The following is a 13,731-nucleotide window of genomic DNA, read 5'->3' as shown; positions in this document are numbered from 1 at the left end:
TGGACTAAGCTTAGTCTCCAATAGGAAATAACAAAAAATGCATAAAAGTCCACTTTATGAGGGTGACCCACGGGTGACCTGTACCCGTGCGGGTGGGTACGGGTCATGTATTTTTCGACCCGTGAGAATTTTTTACTCATGCGCGTTTCACCCGTTACCCGTGGTTACCTGGTCCATACCCGCCCGTTTGCCAGGTCTAGTCTCACGATCTTAATTTGTTTTTCACATTGTTTCTCTACTTCTGTTTTATATATTTTGAAAGCATCCAATGCTTCATCCTTGTGATGAAGCAAATAGAGATACATATATCGTGAGTGATCATCAATAAAAGTGATGAAATATTTCTGACCACTAGAGTTCATGTCAAGGCAACAAATATCTGTGTGCATGATCTCTAAAAGTTGAGAACTCTTCTTGGCACCTTTCTTGGATTTGTTAGTTTGTTTTCCCTTAATGCAGTCTACACAAGTATCAAAGTCAGTAAAGTCAAGAGTTTCAAAACTCCAACATTTACCAACCTTTTAATCCTATCAATAAAGATGTATCATAATCTCTTATGCCACAAAAAAGAAGAGTTTTCACTTATAACAATACGTTTAATACCAGCACTAGCATGTGAAGTCATTAAACTATAAGGAATAGTATCACTTAAATGAATTTTAAATAAAACATCACCCATAGTATCATTTCCAACAATAGATGAGTTCTTAATTAAATTAAAAAAACTACTGTAAAAGTTGAAAGAGTATCCACAAGGTACAAGTTTAGAAAATGAAATTAAATTCCTAGAAGAACTAGGAATATAAAAGGTTCGTTCCAAATCCAAAATAAAATTAGTGCTTAAATTAAGTCTATATTTTCCAACAACTTCAACACGTGAAGGCATCCTGTTTCCCGAATATATGCTGCATTCACTTCCCATCGGTTTCCTTTGATCTAGAAAACCCTGTATGGTATTAGAAACATGGATTGTAGAACCAGAATCAATCTACCAATCATTATGAGAAACACAAATCATATTAGATTCATAACATATAAGAGATGTGAGATTACCTTTCTTGTCAAGCTAGACCTTTTCTTTTAGGACAATCCTTCTTCATGTGTCTTTTTTTTGTATAGAAAAAACACTTCGTGTTTCCTTATTTCCTTTGCTCATAACCTAATGCAACTTGCCTTCTCCCTTCCACTTCTTATTCTTGTTTGAAGTGTGCTTGACATTTCCTATCACCAGATGTGCAGTTTCATTTACTTTTTGAAGCAATCTCTCCTCCTCTTGAACACACATCTTCAAAAGCTCATTGATTGACCATGTAGCCTTTTGTGTGTTATAGGATATCTTGAAAGGAGTATAATGCGATAAGAGAGAGTTTAGGACATAATGCACCAGGAAATCATCATTAATCACCATCTAAAGGGATTTCCACTGAGCAACGATGTCCCTCATTTTCATAATGTGCTCACGAACTCCATTAATATCATTGAGCTTCATGGATGTCAATCTACTTATTAGGATGCTGCCAAATGCCTTATCTGATGTTTCAAACTGAGCATGAATTGCATCCATTAGATCCTTGACATTCTCACACTTTGGTATTGACTTACCAATACTACTCATAATGTGAGATTTGATAAACATCATGCTTAAACAGTTGGATCGCTCCCACCCTTCATACAAAGCAATCTCAACCTGAGTGCTACTATCCGTAGGTGTAGGGGGCTTTTCCTTACAAAGAGCATAGTCAAGATCAATGCACCCTAAATGAAGAAGGATAGCCTCCCTCCAGGATTTGTAGTTATCACCATATAAATAAGGAACTTTATCCTCAACCATCATCAAAGTTTGATCAACTATAGGTATATCAATATATATGCTTACTAAATAAATTATGAGGCACAAATCATCAACAACAGTTATAAGTTTACCAATGTAAAACAAATAACAAATCATAAATGAATCGATATATCATAAAATCTTCCTATAGGTAAAGACATTACGTATTATAATTCACTATCCTTTAATGATGAAATTAGAAATCAATAATATTTCATAATACCTATAGGCTAATTAAGAAATAAGAATAATTTCTATTTCATCCTAATTAATCATGAAAATATAACATTCCATGTGGGTAAAATGATTATATTAACATGATTAACTACAAAACGATGTTATTAACTTTAATATGATCATAATTAATATTCCTTAATGCATATATTATCATAACTTAGATGTTGTGGCTACTGTAAATTAATCAAATATATACGATTATAAAACATCATATTGTTATAACATGGATTACTGCATATAATACAACATAACATAAATCAAAACAAGGATAACACATTATTTATGCATAACAGATTAATACATGACATAAAAACTATCACACGCACTGTCATTGACTCCCACACGCCACCGTGACTCAACCACACACACCACGTGTCTTCACGTGCCGTCACGCCCCTTCATGGCCCTCCAACGCACCTGTACGCTCATGCCCCAAAACACACCTCCCCCATGCGCCTAACGTAAGCACACGTGCGTACATGTGCCATAAGTCAATGCGGGTCAATTTGACCTCGTTTGACTGGGTCGTGTTATCCTTTTACCTGGTTCATTGACCTAGTTTGACCTATTTGACCAGTTCAATGACCCGTTGACTGTCTGACTCGTTGGTCGATTCATTGACCTGGTTCAAATTGTTGACTGTGTTGACCGGGTTGGTTTGACCCATTGGGTTATTGGGTGAGTTTCACCAGGTTGGTTTGACCTTTGACTTTGACCAAGTCAGTTTGACCCGTTTTTATCCTTGACCGGGTCAATTTGACTCATTGACCCAATTTGACCGAGTCTTCTTAATCCATTTTCTGTAACTTTTAAACCCTTTTTTTGCCCTTTTTAACAGCCCAATTCCAGCCATTATATCAGCGTTTTAGAGGGGAAACTTGAATGTGGACGTATGGTCTATGTCAGTGACATCCCAAATGACATTTTCATCCTAATACGGCGCCATGGCTGTCGAAATCATCCAAATGGTAATTTTAACCGAAATTTAAACTACCATTACTTTGCAACCACAACTCCGTTTTTAACAGATAATATATCGCTAGAAAGCTCTTTCAACAAGGATTCCAGTGACACCAAAATCGAAAACAAATTTGATTTATTCAAGACGTTATGTCCTATTAAAATTATAGGTTTAAAAATAAAAATTCCCAATTTTATGCAATATTCTCTAAATTTGCCACAAACAATTAAATGCCAGGTAGTGATTAAAAGAAAGCTCTGATACCACATGTTAAAACCAACAATGTAAATCACTCAAGATCAACATGTATATATTCATATCATTATTCATATACATGTTCATATATTCATGGAAATTTGCGAAAGCAAACTAATTTAACCACTAACCTCTAGCCATAGCAATTTTTTTGTTGTTGTGTTCTTCAAAAGTTACAGACTCTTCCAATGCACTGCAATTCTCAGAACGATGGTTTTTGGGAATCATAATAATTGCGCGTATTGGGGACCTATAACGGTTCCCACTTTAAAGCACGCAAAAGTCTTTCCATCAAAGACAACTATTGGGGATAATTGTTGAAAACTACTCAGCGATTTAAATTTTTATATAAAAGTGAAGGACCAAATAGTAATTTTAGGGCAATGAATTTTAATTAATTAAAATTATAACACATTTTACATGCAACAATAATAATTAAGCTCAATGTTAAATTGGTGATTCCAAAGTTCATGCGTATATTAAAGTACTATTTCAGCTAATCTCTAGAGATAAAAAAAGAAGTAACTTAATTAGATAATATATGTGAACGCTATACCTATAAGATATATGTAGAGACTTGATGTTGAGATGATAATGTTAATTAAGTTTTGGATTTTGAGCTATGAAAATGGTGCAAATTGGAATAATTAAAGAGGAAGAAGAAGGGAAGAAAGAATTGAATGGTTTAGGTCCAGAGAAAATATACAACATTTATATAAAGGACATTTACCCACCCAAGGTATGTGGAATCTACAAGTTTCCACCCGTGCTTTCATACATTGCAAATTCCCACCCAATTTAAAACTCTGTTAAGGTAAATTTTGCTTTGACCAGGTTTGACTAGTAAAATACCCTTCTATACCCTTTAATATAATAATGAGTAAATTAATAAATTATTTTCTAACCCTCAAAATAATAGAATTAGCAAGATCACCATATTCCTTTCAAATTTATTCTAATAATAACCCTTCTTCAACCTTTCTCTTCTCATCAGTGTGCAGATTTGGTCATCGGGATCTTCTCCGCCTCTTTCTCTCTTCTCTTTCTCCTTATCTCTTCTCCACCAATCTCTCTCTCTCTTTTCTCTCTCTCTCTTTCTACTTTCCTCTTCTCCAGAGCAGCCAAATCTAGCCGCTGCCGCCTCTTTCTCTCTTCCCTTTTTTCTCTCTTTTTCTCCTTATCTCTTCTCCGCCTCTTTCTCTCTTCTCTTTTTTCTCTCTTTTCCTCCTTATCTCTTCTCCGCCTCTTTCTCTCTTCTCTTTTCTCTTTCCGCAGTGGCCAAATCTGGCCGTCGATGGTGTTGGTGTTGGTGGTAGAGTTGGAGTTGGAGTTGGAGTTGGAGTTGGAGGTGGAGAGGTAGGGTTGGGTTGGGTTGTGATAAAATTTTAAGATGTGAAGGGTTATTTAAAGTTTTACTAATTTGGGGAGTTAGAGAGATTAAGGTTTACTAATTTTTTGGATAAAAAAACCTAAATACCTTTTTTACCGTAAAACTTAACGCTTAAAATTTAAAATTGGGTGGGAATTTACAATTTATGAAACCACAGGTGGGACAGTAGATTCGCCAAACCTTGGGTGGATAATTGTCCTTTTATAAATGTTGTATATTTTCTCTAGACCTAAACCATTCAATACTTTCTTCCCTTCTTCTTCGTCTTTAATTATTCCAATTTCCACCATTTTCATAGCTCAAAATATTCAACTCCAAAACTTAATTAACATGATTATTAGCTGATAATTAATTGAATCTTTTCAAGCATGATTATTGCAATAATTAACAAATATTATCCTAATAATCTAGCAATTTATATCGAATGTACTTATATATATATATAATTAAAAAAATTATTTCTTCGAAACAATAGAGGGAAGCATTAAGAAATAACTACCAAATTAATCATTTGTTTTTAGTTAATGAGAAAGTGTGAGAGAATTTTGATTATGTTGGTGGACATGATGGTGGATCTTGTGGTTATGTTATTTTTTATTAAGTTTAGGGAAAAATATATGGGATTTATGATTTATAATAGCCACAATTAATTGTCATTTCCAATGTCACCTCATTTTCTCTTTCTTCTTTTCACTTATCACCTCATTTTTTTTCCTCTTTCTCCCCTCATTTTCTCTTTCTTCTTCTCACCTATCACCTCATCTTTTTTTTTTTTTTTTCTCTCTCTTTCTCCCCGTCCTCTTCTCTTTCTTCCTTACTTCTTCGTAGAGGTGAGCATTTAGGACTAGGTCTAAAAACTCAGCTTAAAAACCCGATCTTAGGAGACCTGATCCCAAAACGGGACCAAACCTAAAAAGGAGGGTCTGATCCCTCTACTAGGCCCTCCTCCACGGCCCGGGCTTAGGACCGGTCCCAGGCTTGGGCCCAAATTTTTTTGTATTTTTTTAGTTTAGTCCCTTGTACAATTACATAAACCCTCATATAAATTTTAAAATAAACATAAATTATAAGGGTTAACATACAATTTTACAAAATTTATTAGAAAAAAAAAAACTGAGGTTAAGAAAATTAATAACAATATTATGAATTACAGTTGGAAATATATAAAATTAATTAAGAAACTTTGTCACAAGTCTTATAAATATCTCTTGACTAATAATTCACTTTGAATAATAACAAAATCAAATGCCATGAAACATGAAAGATAGCGTGGTGATAACAAGTAATATTAATCATAAAGGACAATAGAAATTCCCATATATCAACATAAAATTTAGAAAAATCATAATGTGGAACTTATAAATTAAAAACATAAAACTCGTCAAAGATCGTTGATTTGATGATCATGAAGCTCTCTTACTCAACCCCCAACATCTTTCTGATCTCCATAACGATTTCATAGACCTTCTTCTAGTCACACATGGAGTTGGAGACACTGGTTTTTTTATTTCTTAGCCATGAAACAAGCTTCGAGAATTCTTCTTCTACCTTGAATTTTCCCAGAGTCTCATACTTCGAAGCTGAAGACTGGAATCAATACCAAATCCACAAATCCAAAAAGTTCTCACCTCCAAAATAATGTTTCTCTCCAAGCTCTCCTTCCACTACCTTTAAGTTACTTATCACTTCCTTCTTTGCTAGTTCCTACACTTCACATTTCGATTCCAAAACGTCTTCACAACATCAAAAATCTATACAATTATCGAACCAGTTTCATGCTAGTTAAGGAAATCATAACTGAAAACTGAAAAGATTTTTTTTGTTTTTTGGAGTGATTTTTAAACCTCATATAATTTATCATTATCCTCGGTTGCTAAATACACTTCTTTTATATTTAAATAAGTCTCTTTAAACTCCATGTAATACCAAAAAATAGTCTTCTAACCTTATCAGTTTTCTGTTTACACCACTTTTCCTCATTTTTAAATTTGAAACTTATTTTTTCTTCTTAGATCCATCTTGTTATACAATTACTTTCTTCATAGTTTTAGTAATATATGTTCATCGAACAAACAATTATTTGAAATAAAATAAAAGGTTTCAATTATTATTAAAATTTAGAATTAGGGTATAGGGAAGAATTAAAAATTATAAAATAAAGAATCAATGGGTGTAGATGCTAAAAATCTACGGTTGTAGAAATAAGGTCTGATCCTGTGAGGTTGAGGCCACTGACAATCCGTTGTACCTACACATACAAAGAAACCAACATGAAGCGAACGAGAAACACCGGGGCAATGTTTGCCATAGGCAATCTAACGCTCAAGTCAGTAAGGTTGATAGAAGGCTTTTTAGTGAGGGGTAAGGGAAGGAAAGGTTACCTATGGACTTTTGTCGGCGACTAAAACTATTAGAGTAGGTGCTCTAGAGCCAATCAATTATTGTAAAATTGACTCTGTAATAAATGTTTATTTATCAATAAAAGACATATTCTTCTATATCGTGTATGTAATGATATATGTCCTTAGGATGGTAGAACCGTGACGAGGGTATCAAGTGTTTCAAATCTTGATAGTGAGAACCCTATGATCACATATGATGGTCATTCCAGAAACGTCCGTAGCCCTAGTATTATTCTGACCAAGGACACAGATAATACGGTAAGGCTATCATAGTATTGAACGACCCTGTCGAAAGGCAGTGACTGATCTCACTTGTCAAGGTTGTTTACTGACAACCTGGTGCAATGCATGGGTGCTTGCTAGAGGCAAGTTCACTAGACAAACCCACCAGAGGATTCCATATGGATGGTAACCCCAGTGTCTATGGAAAAAATCCTCTAATGGGTGGTGATGCATGTGATCCTTAGACTTGAGATCACCGGAGCGCCTTGTACACCAATTGGTGTAGTTTGACATTAGCCCAATGTAGTTCTATTGAGAGCTATCAATATGATAGTGATTGGCTACATTGAGAAGTGTATCGAGACTATGGTGGATCGACAAAGGATTCATCACTCCTGGGTACGAGAGAAGTTATCTCACTGGGTAATTCAATAAATGGCAATGACACTAAATCTGTAGCCACAGTGGGATTGAGTTGATGCTCAATCCAATTTATTATTCTGGTCATTGGTCCATTAACTGAATACAAACATGTCAAGGATATCTGAGGTTGACACTATTTCTATAACTCAGTCTCAATGAGATAACAAATGATGAAAGGATTGGATTGCACGGTAACCAAACCGTTGACAGGCTGCGGTTTCGTTGAATCAGAATCTATCAGGTGGTCATGATGCCTTGCTAGGGGCCAATCTTGGTCTGTGTGTAGTGAGACGATTAATTGGTGTTAATCACAATACTACACACTGCCAATATGATAAGGAGCCTACGGGTCACACACTTAGAAGATAATTTAAGAATCAATTTGCGAGAAGGGTATTTTCGTCTTTAAGGATGAAAGGGTATTTTGGTAATCTCACAGTGCAATTAAATTTGCTGAGGTTGTTGCCTGTAATTAATTTTAATATTAAAATTAAATTAGTGAGATTATATTTAAATATATCTATGTATATATATTTAAATGAATTATTATTATTAATTAAATGTTAATATAGTATTATATATATTAATTGATTTTAATTATAATAATAATTAATTAATTAAAATACCATAAAGGGTGTGTTTGGTTGCAAGGGTGAACAATAACCGGTGAACAGTAGCCGTTGAACAGTGTTCGTGTCCAAAATCAGAGATATTCGGAGGAGCCTCCAAACGTTAGTATAAACTAAATCCTTGTATGGATTTGTTTTAATACTGTTTTATTTTACGTTTCAGTTTATGCATGAAAACGTTATAAACTGTACTCGGATCTTGGTTCGTGTAATTGATTGATTCGTTTTAAATATTACGTTTTTTTGTTGCGCGAATCCGGTCAGTTACTAACAGTGGTATTAGAGCCTCAGGTACCAGATTATAATGTTTAATCGTTGATTCATAACATGTATATTTGATTGATAACATGTTGATGCATAAATTGATTGTTCTTTAAATCTGTAAAATTATATTTAATTGATCAATCGACTAAGGATATGTTGATGAGTGACTTATTGGTTAGTTGATGTCCTAGTCGAATGCTTGTGCATTCTATTCGATTTGGATCCATATCGTTATATGAAAAACTGCAAAAAGGGTTACTGTGCGATTCACTGTTTTGCAGCGTTAGCCATGGTGAAATAACACTTCGCCGCTGCGAGACGCAAAAAGTGAATCTGGCCGCGACGAAATAAACTTTCGCTACGACAACCTGCCGGAAAAGTAGATTTGGTCGCGGCAAAATAAAACTTCGCCGCGGCATAAAAGTCTCTTGAACGTTTTGTGTTTTCTGGAAGTTTATGGTGTTTACTGCGGCGAAATAAAATTTCGCCGCAACAACCATGTGTGTATGAACTTCGCCACGGCGAATAAATTTCTTCGCCGCGACAAGAAAGTTACTGTTCCGTTTTGCTTTTCTGTTTTTCGCACATGGGGCCAAATTGCAGTTTTTGAACCTATAAAGCCAATAATTCTGCACATGTAAAAAGGGTAATTTAATAATTCCACCCACCCAAATTCAAAATATTAATTTTGGATGTATGCAATGTTCTTGTTTGAAATTGCATGGTGCCCAGTACATGAGCCTTAGACCTTTGGTATGTTTTTGTAATTTTGGGTTTGCTTGTAATTTTATAAAGAAATAGGACCTGCGTGTCCTACCACTCTCTCTTATATCTCCATGTATTTCTTCTTCTCATCTCACTCCCCTCGTATGTAACGCGGGGTTTCTATTTTATCGATGTAAATTAGAATAGGATTTTTATTATAAAATACTTTGTAATGATCGTGAAGAAGAAACGAATGAGCTATGAAGAGGAATAACTTAAAGACCCAAGATTTACTTTTAAACCCCTAGGTTGACCAATCGATTCCTCTAGGCTCAAGGAAATCAATTTTAGTGAGCCATGTATCGGCACGTTTTATTTTGTTTAAAATGCATGCTAAGGTTGAATGTTCAATAACATGCCAAACAATGTCATTCTAACAAAGATAATAATTTGGTGAGACATTAAATAAAAACCCTCAAACAAAGGATATTAAGTCACTTGAAATGTCTTCCATCACCATTTCTTTAATCAAACCATTTTTCATTGGAACCTTGCTTGCCAAAGTGAAGGGTACACTTCTACCAGTGGGAGGTTAAAGCTCATTGGAGTTTTCCTTAATAGTGATGGGTCGACTTAAAATGAATGTTTTGCTTGTTCGCCAAAGCGAAGGTTGATAAACATGTCATAGGCATTGTAGAGAAGTACACTTGTTATATGTACGTGGTGACATGTAGTGTCCACTCTACTGATACTGAGAATCACATTTGAGGACAATGGCTTCGGTCATCGTATTGTATGATTGGCTTGTTGGCTTCTTTCACATTTGAGGTTGATAGTGGGAGCTATCAACTGGTGTGGATTAAGTTTGTTAACCTACCTAATCAACCCATTTTGGCTTGTTCGCCAAAGTGAAGGTTTGAAATGGGCCAGATGGGATCTCAGTCCACTAGGGAAGCCAACGGGCTTTCCTGAGTTAATAGTGAGGGCTATTAGCTTAAGGAAAGTAGTGGGAGCGTTTTTTAATAAAAGACCATATTAAGGAATAATAAACATTATATTGACTTTACTTTTTTGAATTGTAGATTCACTTAAAAAATGAGCATTATGAACTTGCGATCGATAATCGAGAAAGAAAACAGGTTGGATGGATCTAGTTTCTCGGACTGGTATCGTAATCTTCGGATTATACTCAAGTCCGAAAAGAAATTGTATATCCTTGATAAGCCATATATGGCTAAGCCTTATCCTAATGCCACTTAGGAAGTAAAGGATACTTATCAAAAGTTCATTGATGATGTTGATGGCGTTCAATGCTTAATGTTAGCATAGATGACACTAGTGCTGCAAAAGCAACATGAGAATATGGACGTTGCTATCATTATTCTACACCTCAAGGAGCTTTATAAAGGGAATGCTCGACGTGAGAGGTACAAGGTGTCAAAAGCACTATTTGGAAGTCGCCTAACCGAGGGAGCCCAAGTTAGCCCTCATGTGCTCAAAATGATTGAGCACATGGAGAGGTTTGAGACTTTGGGGTTTGAGCTGGATGCAGAATTACAAGTGGATTTAATTCTGCAATCCTTGCCTTACTCTTATGCACCATTCAAAATGAACGTCAATATGAACGCAATGGTGAAAACCCTGTCAGAGCTTTTGAACATGCTAAGGACTACAAAACAGGACTTGAAAAAGTCTAAGCCTATTTTACTAATAACTGCCAGTAAAAGAAAGGGTAAGGGTAAGGGTAAGGGTAAGGGAAAGGCCAAGGCTAATCCCAAGCCCAAGCCCAAAGGACAGGATGCTCTCAAGCCTGTGGGTGGCGTTGGGAAAGGTGGGAAGGTAGTCTGCTTCTATTGTGGCAAGCTTGGCCACTGGAGGAAGCACTGCAAGGCTTTCCTCGCAAACAAGAAGAAGTCAGATACTTCGACTTCAAGTATGTTTATGATTGAGATTAACTTCTCTTCTTCAACATCTTGGGTCATTGACACAGGGTGTGGTATTCACATTTATATTGATGTGTAGGGACTAAGGCAGAGTAGATTGCTCGCCAAGGGAGAAGTGGACCTACGAGTTGGAAATGGAGCACATGTGGCTGCATTAGCTATAGGGACTTATTGTTTGTCTTTGCCTACGGGCTTATTATTAGAACTCAAAGACTGTTATTTTGTACCTGCGATTTCTAGAAATATTATTTCAGTAACCGCTTTGGATAATATAGGATATCGTTTTGAAATTTCTAATGGATTGTTGTCCTTTAGTTTGAATGGTATTCTATTTGGAATTGCAAGGTTATATAACGGATTATATGTTCTTGATTTAAACAATAAGAATATTCTCAACATTGAAACTAATAAAGCTAAACATAGCGATCAAAATCATACATACCTTTGGCATTGTAGATTGCATCATGTTAATCAGACCCGCATTGTAAAACTTCAAAGGGATAGAGTTTTGGACCCTTTTGACTTCCAGCCATTTGAGGTATGCGAGTCATGCCTTTTAGGCAAGATGACCAAGTCACATTTTACATGACAAAGTGAAAGGGCTACTAAACTGGTAGGCATCATCCATAGTGATGTATGTGGTCCACTAACAGTTGAAGCCAGAGGTAGATATTCCTACTTCATCACATTTACTGATGATTTCAGTAGATATGGTTATGTCTACCTCATGAGACATAAATCTGAAGCCTTTGATAAGTTCACAGAATTCAGGAATGAAGTATAGAATATGTTAGGCAAAAGTATTAAGGCTCTTCGGTCGAATCGAGGAGGTGAATACTTGAGCTCAGGGTTTTTTGAATACCTAAAGGTGTTAGGAAACGATCCATTGAGGCAGCGGAAAACAAAAGCAAATAACAACACGGATCATTCCATAGAACCAAGATCAAGGCACAAATTTACAGTTTATATATAAAATAAAAATCTGCAGAAAATCTAAGTATAGGATCAAACCGTAGTAGTCCACACGAAGATAACCTCAAGGAACTAAAGAGGGATTTGCTAGATCCTCTTTAGCCTTAAGAACAAAGAAGAAATGAAGAGTATTTGATTTAAAACCAAAACTCAAATCTGGCATGAGATAGTGTTTTTGGGGCTGGAGGTTTTTGTTTTTTCAATGAATGAATGAATTGAAAAAATCTAACTTATTCACAAAGAAACCTTTTCTTTTATAGTGCAAGTTTAATTGCCCTATTCCCTTATGGAATAGGCTTGGGCTCCAACCCAAACACCTCTTGTTTCCAAACACTCCCAATTAGATATTTTAATATTAGTTCAACATTATCTCAATTAAAATCAATTAATATATATATTTAATATATTAACATTTAACAATAATAATAACTTATTTAAATATATGCGAACACATATTTAAACGTAATCTCACTTATTTTATTTTTCTAACAAATTAAATAAAGGCTACGACCTCAGCAAATTTAATTATACTGTGAAATTATCAAAATACCCTTTCGCCTAAAAAGATGAAAACGCCCTTCTTACTTCTTGAGTCTTAAATTATCTTCTATGTGTGTGACCCATAGGCTCCTCATTATACCAATAGTGTATAGTATCGCGATTAACACCAATTAATCGTCTCACTATACACAGACCAAGATTGGCCCCTAGCAAGGCATCATGGCCACCCGATAGATTCGGATTCCGCAAAGTAGCTACCTGTCAACGATATGATTACCGTACAGTACGATCCTTTCATCATCCGTTATCTCGACGAGACCGAGGCATAGAAATAGTGTCAACCTCCGGTTACTCTCGATATTATGTATTCAGGTACTGGACCAATGACCTGTATTATAAACTAGATAGAGCAACAACTCAATCCCACTGTGGCCATAGTTTTAGTGTCATTGCCATTTACTGAATTGCGCCGTGAGATAACTTCTCCCGTACCCAGGAGTGATAAATCCTCTATCTATCCACCATAGTCTTGATACACTCCTTGATGTAGCCAATCACCACTGTATTGACAGCTCTGAATAGAATTGCGTTAGGCCAGTGTCAAACTATACCGATCGATGCACAAAGCGCTCCTGTGATCTCAAGTCTAAGGATCACATGCACCACCATTCGTTAGAGGATTTGTTCCATAGACACTAGGGTTACCATCCATATGGAATCCTCTGGTGGGTCAGTCTAGTGAACTTGCCTATAGCAAGCACCAATGTGTTGCATTAGGTTGTCACCAAACAACCTTGACAAGTGAGATCAGTCACTGCCTTTCCACAGGGTCGTTCAACACTATGATAGTCTTACCGTATTATATGTGCCCTTACTTCAGAATAATACTGGGGCTACGGACATTTCTAGAATGGCCACCATATGTGCTCATAGGGTTCTCACTATCAAGATTTGAAACATTTGATACCCTCGTCATGGTTCTACCATTCTAAGGAC

At 35.7% G+C, this 13,731-nt stretch overlaps 1 protein-coding gene across 1 annotated transcript; it reads right to left on the bottom strand.

Annotated features, from left to right (window-relative positions):
• Nucleotides 1-1,408: 1,408 nt before the first annotated feature.
• LOC116118081 lies at nucleotides 1,409-1,831 on the bottom strand. The gene has a single exon (XM_031404057.1). The coding sequence runs from the start codon at nucleotides 1,829-1,831 to the stop codon at nucleotides 1,409-1,411; it is 423 nt and encodes a 140-aa protein (XP_031259917.1).
• Nucleotides 1,832-13,731: the final 11,900 nt, after the last annotated feature.

Source organism: Pistacia vera, unplaced genomic scaffold (assembly GCF_008641045.1).
Source record: "Pistacia vera cultivar Batoury unplaced genomic scaffold, PisVer_v2 Contig837, whole genome shotgun sequence".
NCBI lineage: Eukaryota > Viridiplantae > Streptophyta > Magnoliopsida > Sapindales > Anacardiaceae > Pistacia > Pistacia vera.
The sequence above is the reverse complement of the archived record's forward strand: the minus strand, read 5'-3'. Positions and strand labels throughout refer to the sequence as shown.